The 13,566-nt window shown below is 41.8% G+C and overlaps 1 protein-coding gene across 2 annotated transcripts in view; it reads left to right on the top strand.

Annotated features, from left to right (window-relative positions):
• Positions 1–13,566, top strand: part of LOC109865255 (chemokine-like protein TAFA-2) — a 161,197-nt gene that overhangs the window by 102,104 nt on the left and 45,527 nt on the right. For both annotated transcript variants that reach the window (XR_002251558.2, XM_020453391.2), the window contains exon 3: positions 8,339–8,488. Coding sequence is in view for 1 of the 2 variants with exons in the window: in XM_020453391.2 (XP_020308980.1) it covers positions 8,339–8,488 (150 nt within the window). In the remaining variant the exon portion in view is untranslated. The remainder of the gene's footprint in view (positions 1–8,338; positions 8,489–13,566) is intronic.

Raw genomic sequence — 13,566 nt, 5'->3', positions numbered from 1 at the left:
CCCCTTAGTGTTGCAAAATTCCCAAGTTTTACAAAAGTCATGGTTTGAGGATACCAGATTTCTGCCTATTGCCTCCTGATTCTGGGAACCTTCCAATCAGGCTTTCTGGGAATCAGGGAATTTGGGGAAAGCTAGATTTTGCTACCTTAGAGCCCATTCTAGTAAGGGCCTGGGAAACAAGTCAGCTCTGGAGTTAATTTAGCCAGAGTAGGGAGGGGGATACCTAGTGAAATGTGTTTTCCGCATTTAACCCAACGCCAACCTCTTAACCCAACCCCTCTGAATCAGAGAGGTGCGGGGGCTGCCAGAATGGACCTCCACTTCTTCGACGCCGGGGTACAGTGGGTTAACTGCCTTGTTCAGGGACAGAACGACCGATTTTTACCTTTTCGGTTACTGGCCCAACGCTTTAACCACTAAGCTACCTGCCGCCTACATATTGGACAGTCATTTATTCACCTGCTGATTGAAACTTGTTCACGGAGAGGAGGCATGGTAAATGGTTAGTACTATTCAAGATCGTTGAGACATCCCTATTTTAAACCCTAACTCCTACCCTAACCCTAACCCTAAACTTAACCATAACCCTTACCTACTAACCCTAACCCTAAACTTAACCATAACCCTTACCTAACCCTAACTCCTACCCTAACCCTAACCCTCAACTTAACCATAACCCTTACTTAAACCCTAACTCCTGCCCTAACCCTAAACTTAACCATAATCCTTACCTAACCGTAACCCTAAACTTAACCATAACTCTTACCTAACCCTAACACTTACCTTAACCATAAAATGTATACTTCCATTGGGTAGGAATGTTGACCAAAAGCAGATGTTTGCTTGGAAGGTTTGACTGAAGATGTTCCACGATCACCATTATTTTATGATGCGTGTGTGCCATTTGTCTGCATTATTTTCACTTAGTATGACTGACAAGTTAAAAGGTACATTTCTTTTATCTAGGATGTTGTATGAACTGAAATTCTAATATTCACAGCGATGCAGTTTTCATTGCTCTTGGGTTCAATGCGCAATTCTCTTTATTTTCTGCTGTGGCTTGACTTTCTCTACCTCTTTGTCAGTGTTTTGTATGCTGCACAAAACAAACGCCTGAGACACTTTCTGGAGAATACAGGGTGTATCAAGACAAGTGACTGCCACACTGCAATGCTAATTTCCCCCATGAACAGACATCATAAATAAACTCACAGGAAATGTGGCTATTCTTTTCCATTTGTTTTTGTTTATTATTTGTCATCATGTTAGCAAACAATTGATGAAAAATATGACAGCAACTCAAAAAGAATATCTTTGAGCAGGGAAATTGAAAGGAGAGCACATCCCATCAAATATTCCTTTTTTTGTTTGAGGCTACATGCAGACTGACTATGCACAGTTTTATTTTTAAATGGCTCATAGCCTCCATGGAAGGTCACATTTCTATTTTTCTATTGTAGACGTTTCCACCAATCATTCTCATACATTAATTGAAAACAAACATATTCCTGAGAAGAAAATAGCTTTCGACAAGTGTTAGTCTCCAAACCTTAAAATTGCCTTGTGTCTGGAATTGCTTGTCAACATAAATCCTTCAGTGTCATTTGCATTTTGTTACAGCTGTTTGAATATATTACAGAACAGTTTAATATTATATTTTTTTTATCACAAAACTAGCCAACTAGCAAAACTATAATGTAGTGTTTTTTGTCTACTTTTGTACAGGATGAATTTAATTACACAAGCATTCAGCAATACAGTTTGCAGTTATTTATAAAATGTGGATAACAGTATAGAACATTTGCAAACTACAGGTCCACTGGGTAGATTATTGTAAAAAAAGATCAAATATAATTGTGTGTGTGCTATACTTGTCAGCTCAATAAGACAATATTCAGAATTTATTGCAACAGAATGTATTAATTCAAGCTGTGCCTTTAAAAGCAAAGCTCCCCATGCCATCATACTATGAGACAATCTGAAAAACACAGTCATTAGCTGCTTCCTTAGCTTGTTTCTCTCTTCTGTGACTCATCAAAGCTCTAAATAACTTCTGGATGCATGTTGGCACTTATCATTCAGGGATCAATTAATATGATTGCAGAGAGGAGCACTGTGCTTAAAGTGCTATTGATTGCCCGGAGGTCCGGACCTCACGCCAGTCCTCATTAGTTTCTCCTTCCTGCTGACGTGGGTGCTGGGGGATTCTAACTGATGACAATCCTAATATACATTCTTTAAGTGAAACGTATTGATCACAGGTGTTGGGAGCCATTTGGTCCAGCTGTCTGGACTAGCACAGCAGGGCAACACTGCAAGAGAAAGAGGAGAAGCGTCTATCTAGCTGGCACATTGAGACATTATCCTGACTATACTATTAGTACTTTGCATCCTCTCCATTGATCTCAAAGAGATCCTAATGAGCCTGATGATACACTATATATATACAAGTATGTGGACACCCCTTCAAATGATTATTATTATATATACAGTACTAGTCAAAGTTTAGACACACCTACTCATTCCAGGGTTTCTATTTATTTGTACTATTTTTTATATTGTAGAATAATAGTGACATCAAAACGATGAAATAACACAAATGGAATAGTAGTAACCAAAAACGTGTTAAACAAATCCAAATATATTTTATATTTGAGATTCTTCTAAGTAGCCATCCTTTGCCTTGATGTCAGCTTTGCATACTCTTGGCCTTCTCTCAACCAGCTTCTTGAGGTAGTCACCTGGAATGCATTTGAATTAACAGGTGATTTGTGGAATTTCTTTCCTTCTTAATACATTTGAGCCAATCAGTTGTGTTGTGACAAGGTAGGGCTGGTACAGAAGATAGCTCTAAAAAGTCCATATTATGGGAAGAACAGCTCAAATAAGCAAAGAGAAACGACTGCCCATCATTACTTTAGAACGTCAGTCAATCCGGAAAATTTCAAGAATGTTTAAAGTTTCTTCAAGTGCAGTTGCAAAATCCATCAAGCACTATGATGAAACTGGCTCTCATGAGGACCGCCACAGGAAAGGGAGACCCAGAGTTACATTCATTAGAGTTAACTGCACCTTAGATTGCACCCCAAATAAATGCTTCACAGAGTTCAAGTAACAGACACATCTCAACATCAACTGTTCAGAGGAGACTGCGTAAATCAGGCTTTTGTGGTCGAACTGCTGCAAAGAAACCACTACTAAAGGATACCAATAATAAGAAGAGACTTGCTTGGGCCAAGAAACATAAGCAATGGACATTAGACCGGTGGAAATCTGTCCTTGGTCTGATGAGTCAAAATGTGCCATTTTTGGTTCCAACCGCCGTGTCTTTGTGAGACGCAGAGTAGGTGCACGGATGATCTCCGCATGTGTGGTTCCCACCGTGAAGCATGGAGGAAACTTGTCATCAAGGCAAGGGGTGGCTACTTTTTAAATGTATATCTTTTTTGTTGAACACTTTTTTGGTTTCTACATGATTCCATATGTGTTATTTAATAGTTTTTATGTCTTTACTATTATTCTACAATGTATTAGTTAAAGAAAAACCTTGAATACGTAGATGTGTCCAAACTTTCAACTGGTACTGTATATTTTTTGGAACCCTTATTTTACCAGGTAAGTTGACAATTTGGGGAATAGTTACAGGGGAAAGGAGCGAGGATGAATGAGCCAGTGGATTTGGCTATTTCAGCAACACCCGTTGCTGACAAAAATTGGCAGTAAAATGGCTTCACCAAAGAGCTCAGTGACATTCAAAGTGGCACCGTCATAGAATGCCACCTTTCCAACAAGTCAGTTCATCAGATTTCCGCCCTGCTAGAGGTGCCCAAGTCAACTGCAAGTTCTGTTATTGTGAAGTGGAAACGTCTAGGAGCCACACTGGCTTTGCCGCGAAGTGGTAGGACACACAAGCTCACAGAATGGGACCACCGAGTGCTGAAGAGCGTTGCATGTGAAAATTGTCTGTCCTCGGTTGCAACACTCACTACCGAGTTCCGAACTACCCCTGGAAGCAACATCATCAGCACAACAACTGCTCCTCAGGACCTTCATAAAATGGGTTTCCATGACCGAGCAGCCACAAACAAGATCACCATGCGCAAAACCAAGTGTAGGCTGGAGTGATGTAAAACTTGCTGCCACCAGATCGGTGTGAAAGAACTTCACTAGCCTGCACAGAGCACTGACCTCAACCCCATAGAACACCTTTGGGATGAATTGGAACGCCAACTGTGAGCCAGGCTTAATCGCCCAACATCAGTGCCGAACCTTACTAATGCTCTTGTGACTGAATGGAAGCCGCAGTAATCTAAGTGGAAAGCCTTCCCAGAAGAGTGGAGGCGGTTGTAGCAGAAAATGGGGAACCAACTCCATATTTTTTATTTTATTTATTTTACCTTTATTTTACTAGGCAAGTCAGTTAAGAACAAATTGGGAACAGTGGGTTAACTGCCTGTTCAAGGGCAGAACGACAGATTTTGTACCTTGTCAGCTCGAGGATTTGAACTTGCAACCTTTCGGTTACTAGTCCAATGCTCTAACCACTAGGCTACACTGCAGTGCCTAGGCTACAAATTAATACCCATGATTTTGGTATAAGATGTTCAACAAGCAGGTGTACACATACTTTTGGTCATCTAGTGTATACAGTGCACTTGGAAAATATTCAGACCCCTTACCCTTTTCCACATTTTGTTATGTTACAGCCTTATTCTAAAATGTATAAAAGTTTCTACAACTTGATTGGAGTCCACCTGTGGTAAATTCATTTGATTGGACATGATTTGGGAAGGCAAACACCTGTCTATATAAGGTCCCACAGTTGACAGTGCATGTCAGAGCAAAAACCAACCCATGAGGTCGAGGGAATTGTCCATAGAGCTCAAAGACAGGATTGTGTCGAGGCACAGATCTGGGGAAGGGTACCAAAAAAATTCCCCAAGAATACAGTGGCCTCCATCATTCTTAAATGGAAGAAGTTTGGAACCACCAAGACTCTTCCTAGAGCTGGCCGCCTGGCCAAACTGGGCAATTTGGGGAGAAGGGCCTTGGTCAGGGAGGTGACCAAAAACCTGATGGTCATTCTGACATATTTCCAGAGTTCCTCTGTGGAGATGGGAGAACCTTCCAGAAGGACAACCATCTCTGCAGCACTCCACCAATCAGGCCTTTATGGTAGAGTGTCAAGACAGAATCCACTCCTCTGTAAAAGACACATGACAGCCCACTTGGATGTTGCCAAATTGCACCTAAAGCTCTCTCAGACCATGAGAAAAAAATATTATCTGCCTAATGAAACCGAGATTGATCTCTTTGGCCTAAATGCCAAGTGTCATATCTGGAGGAAACCTGGCACTATCCCTACTGTGAAGCATGGTGGTGGCAGCATCATGCTGTGGGGATGTTTTTCATTGGCAGGGACTGGTCGACTAATCAAGATCAAGGGAAAGATAAACGGAGCAAAGTACAGAGAGATCCTTGATGAAAACCTGCTCCAGAGCACTCAGGACCTCAGACTGGGGCAAAGGTTCATCTTCCAACAGGACAGCGACCCTAAGAACACAGCCAAGACAATGCAGAATTGGCTTTGGGACAAGTCTCTGAATGTCCTTGAGTGGCTCAGCCAGTGCAGAAGAATGGGAGACACTTCTTCTTACTGAAGAAGATTCAAGGCTGTAATAGCTGCCAAAGCTGCTTCAGCAAAGTACTGAGTAAAGGGTCTGAATACTTATATATATGTAATATTTCCGTAAATGTTTTTGTATAAATTTGCAAAAATGTCTAAATACCTGGTTTTGCTTTGTCATTATGGGGTATTGTGTGTAGATTGATGAGAAAAAAACAACTGAATCCATTTTAGAATAAGGCTGTAACGTAACAAAATGTGGAAAATGTCAAGGGTTCTAAGTACTTTTCCGAATGCACTGTATAACAGGGAAACTAGCCCATATACAGTATGGGCATCCTGTCCAACTACAGTATGGGCACCAGGACCATCATATTTCTCACACTTCACTTCCACCTTCTCCCAATAGGCTGAGGGTGTTGGCTGAGGGTATAGGATCAGCAGTCATCCAGCTTATGGCCTTTTCTTTGTTGTGTGTAGTTACCAACCAAGGCTCGCCTCACCCCTCACCTCACCCCTGTAACACACACCCTAATCTCCCTCACCTTGCCCCCCTACCCCCTCCCCACCATGCACACTGCTTGGTGTGGGGTTTGACTCCTGAGTCAGTGACCTTGACCCGTAGAGGGCTGCTGAGGCCTGAGGTTTAATCAGTATTTTTCACAGGTTCCTCTCCTCACAGCTCTGGCTGCATGCTGCCCACTGCACCTTAATGAGTAAACCCTTCATGTCTTCCAGCTATCCAGCCCAGAACTAACCCTGTACGGTAGCTCTGTTGCGCTGGCTCTCCTCCTCTCCACCACAAATAGCCTGGTGGGCGTAGGGTGGAGGCGCAGCCGATGAACCGGGTGACTTGGCAAAGCTAGCCATGCAGGGCTAGCAAACATGGCTGCTCGGTTTGGAGCAGAAAGTTCTCTGCTGTGGAATGCTCAGTACATTTTAGTGAACAAGTTGATCAAATTATTATGGAGAAATCACTGGTAGCTATTATTATGACATTTCAGTTTTCTGAATCTATTGTGTGTTCTCAAATTCTCCTCTTGATCACTTATAAGATAATTTCCTTCAACTCTGACATTCGATTGTTCTGTTTATCTCCCAGTGTAACAGAGTGACTGAGTGACTGAGTGTCACGGAGCTTTACTGGACCATTATTGATTACGTATCAGTCACATACATCTCCCCCTCTTCAAAAAAGTTTGAATACTCAATTTGAGCAATTGAAACTGTGACCCAGGGGTATGCCTGTGGCTTAAAGATAATCACATCACAGACGAAAACCCTCACCAGTGTTTGCATCAGTAAGGTTGTGTTGGCTGGAAAACACTCAATCACCAATTGTTAACTGGCCTTTTGTTGGAATTTGAATGGCCCCTTATTGATTGGAAGCAAAATGTTTGTAATGTTGTAGATTAGATTTTTGGATTGCTCACTAATGACAAGATGGAGGCCCATTTTCAATCTATTTTCAATTCAGGTCCCAAATTGAAAATCTTTACAGGCGTAATTAAGGCTGATCTGAAAATAACACTGAAACTTTTAATCGTTTTCTCCCTTGACAATGATGTGTAAAAAAAAAAAAAGACTTTCACGTAGGCCTACTAAGAAGAAAGGTAATGAATATAAAATAGACACAAATAGATGTAAAAAATATATATATATATATTTAAAAAGTCAACTGTTACATGAAGGATATCATCACCCGCAGTAAATTATAATTCTAAATATTAAAAGGCTCATTCTTTAAATGGTATAACACAGGTCATACTGTTATTGATGTAAACTCAATTGACGCAACAATTCTGTGGTCTTTCAGTCCACGATTCCTTACATCAAAGGAGGCATTTAAAAACACAACATCGACAACGTATTTCTGTTAACATTGCTGTGGATTGATGCTTTGCTAGTTCAAACATCTCCACAAAAAAAAGTCTAAATTTTATACTTGGAATTAATAATTCAGCACCAATCTATATGGGGTATTTTTATATCTCTTACTTCATGAAGCAATGACCATATTGTCCGTGTTCTCACCACTGAAGTTGTGGCCCTCTCAGCTTTTAAAGAAGGATTTTCCCTATGCATAATTCATCAGTTACAGGAAAGAAAAGGCCCCCTACGCAGAGAACAATTTAAGCATGAAAGTACACGAGAGATGTATCTTTGCAGTGAGCTGCAGGTCAGCTATATAGAGGTCCCTGCCTGGTAGGTTCTAATACACTTCCTCCTGCCCACTCTTCTCTGGCTTTTTTAAAGGCCATTTAAGATCAGCAGGGATATTCCCAATCAATATACTCATTGCTTTAGTTGGATTAGACTCTGAAGTGTAGATACTGTAGAAAGATTTCTTATAGACACTGTAGGGTACAAAGAAAGATGTGTCTTATTGACTCTGTAGGGTACATATAAAGAGTATGTGTATCAAAGCCTCTGTAGGGTACAGTCTTTGTCTCCCTGTATCCCTCAAATTCAGATATGGACCTCAAAGCCAGTTCCACTGGTTTTTTCATGTAGTGCCCTATTCTGACCAATGCCCAATGTGGCAGCCCTATGTGACTGTTCAAACCTGGGACAAACATACAGAGTGCACTAATGAGAATAGGGTCATTTGAGATCTGTGCTTACTGACATAGCTGTAGCTTACAGTGTTTGTTCTGCAGGAGCTGGAGTGTTGAACATGATTCTAACATGGAACCACCTCTGTGTTTGCAGTGCATGTCAAAGCAGGGACCTGTGAAGTGACCGCCGCCCACCGCTGCTGCAACAAGAACAAGATCGAAGAGAGATCCCAGACGGTGAAATGTTCCTGCTTCCCCGGACAGGTTGCCGGGACAACAAGAGCGGCCCCATCTTGTGTGGACGGTACGGTCGTTGTTTTTTCTCTCGTATTTTTGTATTTTTATTGACAGGATTAACACCACAGTAAGAGGCTGTATATTGTACCAACATTGGTCTAGTTTCACTCATGTATCACCTAGAAATAGTATTGTTTCAAATGCTTTCTTCAAATTTTCTAAATGTGTTACCCGTTTAAGAAGCTAGGAATATGTTGCACGTCACTACTTCACAGGAAAGACATTTTAACGTTTTTTTAAAATACTTTTTTTTATGTATGCGTTTTTTGGCCGAAATGCCTTCTGGAACATGTGATCTTTCATGTGCCTTAATAGCAAATAGCAAATCTGTAAATTTGAATACAATTGTTAAATTCTGAGCCTAGTTGGTTTAGCCACGGAAAAATATAAGAACCTTCCTGCTATCCGTTATTGGCTGAGAAAATGGATAAGCTGGACATTTCGAGAGATGAGTTCGGATTGGTCTGCCATGTAACATGCTTCTGTCTATAACATGAGCTGCTCAATATGTGTGGATAATCCTTTCTACCACAGCGTTCTTTTTTAAGATATCATGAATAACTGAAGTGTTGCATTGCTGCCCTGAAGATAATTGCGCTATTGACAAAGATCAGTGGGAAAAGGTTGTGATGGACTACTTTCTGGAGGACGATTGTGCCATGTTGACTCTCTCTGACTAAATCAGATGATCAGGAAATACCTGATTTAGGTATAAAAAAAACATTTTCATTGAACTAGAAATTGTAGAGTCTTCTGTTGACCGTGATAGGGGAAGAAACAACGATCAACAGTGTTGTTGTCACGGAAGAATTTGACAGAGATTTGAAATCAGTGGAATGCCCGGTGGAAGCAGAGAGATGATTGCCAAATACGAAGAGAGTCAAAAAGAGAACAGAGGAGGCTGTTGTATAAAGCACCTGTCTCTGGATTACATCTTCAAATTAAGGGCAACCATGGCATCCATGACAGAGGAAGAAATATTCATCAATTTATACGGGTAAGAGTTTAGCTACATTTTCAGATATTATATGTTTCAAATCTTTTCAGAAAGTTGTTTTTCATTGCAAGCTAACGTTGTGTGTATCGCCAGCTAACGTTATGTGTATGATCTGTTTAGTAATATTATTTGTATCTCAGAAAGCCATTTGTATTGCTAGATATAGCCTAATATTAGCTAACTAACATTGAACCTAGTTGGTTAGCTTTAGTTACCTGCAGATTCATGCATGGTGCATGGTATTATAAATTGGGATGATGATTAATTGTTTAGCTAACTCCACTATGCAAGACTCCACTGTGCAAGTAACCATTTCACTGTACTGTTTACACCTTCTGTATCCTGTACATATGACAAATACAGTTTGATTTTATTTGATAGTGTGTTTACCAGAGAGCGTAATGTAAAGTACAACATGACCTGCACCAAATTCAGATTAGAATATAGGCCAATATACTGCTACTTTTTGCTGCTCCAGGTGATGGGTCACATTTAGGGTAAAATATTCTCTTCTATTGATCAATCTACCGATCAATCTACTGAACAATCTACTGATCAATCTACTGATCAATCCACTGATCAATCTACTGATCAATCTACTGAACAATCTACTGACCAATCTACTGACCAATCTACTGAGCCAGCCAGCTATATGCTGTCGGTCTGCAGTCTGTCTGCTGGATTATGAGACACTAAGACCCGGGGAGCTGCTGCGCTGGCTCACTGAAGTAGAGAGGGGGACAGGTCATTTAATATCATGTCCTCAGTGGCCCCTCCGACAGGTGAATCGATCCCTGTCTTGTGTTCTGTACTGTAATGGCTCTGACAGGGGCTTCCTCCCGTCTTGACACTGCTTGCTGAAGCATTAGAAATCTCAAGGGAAGCCTTACCCCCTACAGGCCTCCTTAGAGGCAGCTGTAGACCTTGGAGCTCTGCTCCTCTCCCAACTCCACTACGCCGCTCTGTTTATTCCGCTCCTGCCACTGTGTTCATCAGTTTGACATTGACCCACGGACTGTAATTCACTTCTGGAAACACACAGCCCAGCCAGGCAGCCAAGCAGCCAGTCAGCTCGCAGTCATGGAGGATCTCTCACTACTGTCATCTATAAGTCTTTACAAGGTAAAACCCTGTCTTATCTCAGCTCACTGGTCACCATAGCAGCACCTACCCGTAGCACGCTCTCCAGCAGGTATATTTCACTGGTCACCCCCAAAGCCTATTCCTCCTTTGGACGCCTTTCCTTCCAGTTCTCTCCTGCCATTGACTGGAACGAATTGCAAAAATCACTGAAGCTGGAGACTCATCTCTCCCTCACTAACTTTAAACATAACCTGTCAGAGCAGCTCACAGATCATTGCACCTGTACATAGCCTATCTGTAATTAGCCCATCCAACTACCTCATCCCCATATTGTTATTTATTTTTTTGCTCCTTTGCACACCAGTATCTCTACTTGCACATTCACCGTCTGCATATGGCTTTGGCCTGAGGGGAAAGTGTACCATAGTGGTAAATGTACCTAACATTATCTTTATGATAATCCAGCAATCTCAATTGCTTGGGTATTATCGTCTCATTCAATTTATTTATTTAAATTGTCGAACATACCTTTCTAGGTTCTTCCAATTAAATGAGACACCTTAAACTTTGCAATAGTAACCTAGATGAACCAACTTCCCAGGTATGATTAATCATTATCATTGATTAATTCAATTTGCTTTTGCATATTCATTCACGTCCAACTTCCACAGTACTGTCCAGTACTGATGGTTCATTAACATCTATAAATAGATTAAAATCGTCTCACCTGGCTTCCCTTCCCAATACATTCCAAAACCAAACTTTGGAAAATTAGGATTTTTTCCTTTCAAAATGTTCTAATAATGTGCAAGCTATCAGAGGGGGTAGTCCCCACTCGCCCGCTAATTAGTGAACCTCAACCCATAGATGGATTGATCTCTGAACTCAGCAGCAATACCAACCCTAATTATGCCATTAGTGGAAAAGCAGACAATAACGCTTTCCAAAATCCACCATCGGGCGCAGGCCTCATAAAGGTTCTCTCCAGTCTAGCCCTGATGTCTTGCCATCCGAGATTGGCATCTGTCCAATACCGCAGTGCACAGCTGAAGCACGAGCAGGTAATGGGAGACATAAAGGGACAGAGGGAGAGAACCGGGAAACCAATGACAAATGCAGAAAAGGGGAAAATTCTGCTAGCTATGGAACTGTGCTTGAAAACTGAACAATTAAATGTAATTGCAAAAATGTATGACAATGAACAGGCACAAGCTCTTCAACAAAATCGTCTTCTACAGGAACAAAATCATATGCTACAGGAACAACTCGATTTAGACAGAACTAAGTACGATGATGTCCACGCCAAACTAGATAAATCTGAAGAGTTATCTATCAACAGGAGCGCTCAACTTGATAACATGCATGACATTTTCTTGAACGTTACTCAGAGTAACACGGTTCTACTCAAAACGCTGCAGACCAAAGACGATCAGTTAATGAACAGAATGACAAAGTTGGATGACAAATCAGCAGTACTCATTGAAGTCGCTGACCAAATGAATGATGAGAGAACTCAGGTGATGAAGATGGAAATAATAATTTCTAAGCAAGTGGAGGAAATCTCATCACTGAATCTCTCACTCCATACTCAAGACCTCTATCTGCAAACCATGACAGATAAGTTTGAGACCGAAAGGAACAAGTGTGACACTCATGTGTCCAAAATCAGTACTCTAAGCGCTCAAGTGGACTCTGCAATGCAGCAGAATACCACCCTTAGGTACCATCTGGAGGAAGTCCAGAATGGTCACGCTCTACAGCGGGACTACCAATCCAAGCAACCGGAGCCCTGTACTCACAGGAGTAAAGACGATAGGTTTCAGACCTTGCCTCCCTCATGTGTCCCTCAGTCTTCTCCTCTTGGCCATTCGGCACTGAGTAATATTGCGCCTCTTAGCCAACAACAACAAGGCTTGGCTTCTCCTCTTGGCCTTTCGGCCGCAATCTCTCCACAGGATGAAGCCAACCCTCTCCGCCCGCTTGGCGTGGAATACCTATAAACTCATCAAGAATTTCCCCACCTTTGACCCCATTCCAGCTCAGCCAAACGATACTGAGACATTCCTGGCTGACATAGAGGACACGTTGGATGGCTACCCGAATGCTACGGGTTCTGACAGGGTTTACCTGTTGAAGCGAACGTTGAATAGGTTCAAGGTTCATTCGCCTACAACAGCAACACGTGCTAAATGACTACGCTAAACTTGTCACAGCTTTGAAATTAGAATTCAGTGGTTCTGCGACTCGCAAACACGATAGCTCATTGGCTAACACGTCAGATAAGCTCGGAACAAACACCCACAAGCTTACTACCATAGGCTTCGTTCAGCTTACTTTGGCCTACTCACTGAAACAGGCATGGAAGACCTGTTACCTTTTAAACAAATGTTCCTGTCGAACATGTATCCTACCTTCATTACCTACTTGGGCCGTGCCGCCCACGTAGGCTTGCCTATCTTACAACTCAGAGAGCTTGCAAGCACAGCTTTTGAGGCATCAAAAGTTCACAACGCTAAGAGCCCTGACCACTCGGTTTTGAAGTTTGACCAGGAGCACTCACATCAGTTAGAGGGTGTATTATGAGGTATTGGAGCGTTGAGAGATGACGCACAACAACAGTTTCTACCACGAAACCATGATTTCAATAACCTCCGCGGTCGAAATAACTGTAAAGTACGTCGCCATCAACATGACTACCGCTACAATCGACCTGTTCGCTACGTTCCTGCACCCAACCCACAAAAAGTGTCAGAGCACAAGGGTAACAAAGGGTTGAAGGACGATCAAAACGTAGACCAATGTTCTCCAGAAGTTCCACTACAGGAAGAACTAAAGCAAGAACAAGTTGAGAAAAGGGTAAATGAAAAGTCACAAGGACTAGACAAGGAATTACCGGACACCAGGTCTGCAGGAATTAACACCCATAGCAAGGACGTTAAAGTTCAAATTTGATCAAGAAAACAAGCCCCCGGGGTTGTCTATAGACTCTGATACAAAGGTTGTGA

Source organism: Oncorhynchus kisutch, linkage group LG1, assembly GCF_002021735.2.
Source record: "Oncorhynchus kisutch isolate 150728-3 linkage group LG1, Okis_V2, whole genome shotgun sequence".
In the NCBI taxonomy this organism is placed as follows: Eukaryota; Metazoa; Chordata; class Actinopteri; order Salmoniformes; family Salmonidae; genus Oncorhynchus; species Oncorhynchus kisutch.
Note: the sequence above shows the minus strand (reverse complement) of the source record. Positions and strands in the feature narration are given on the sequence as shown.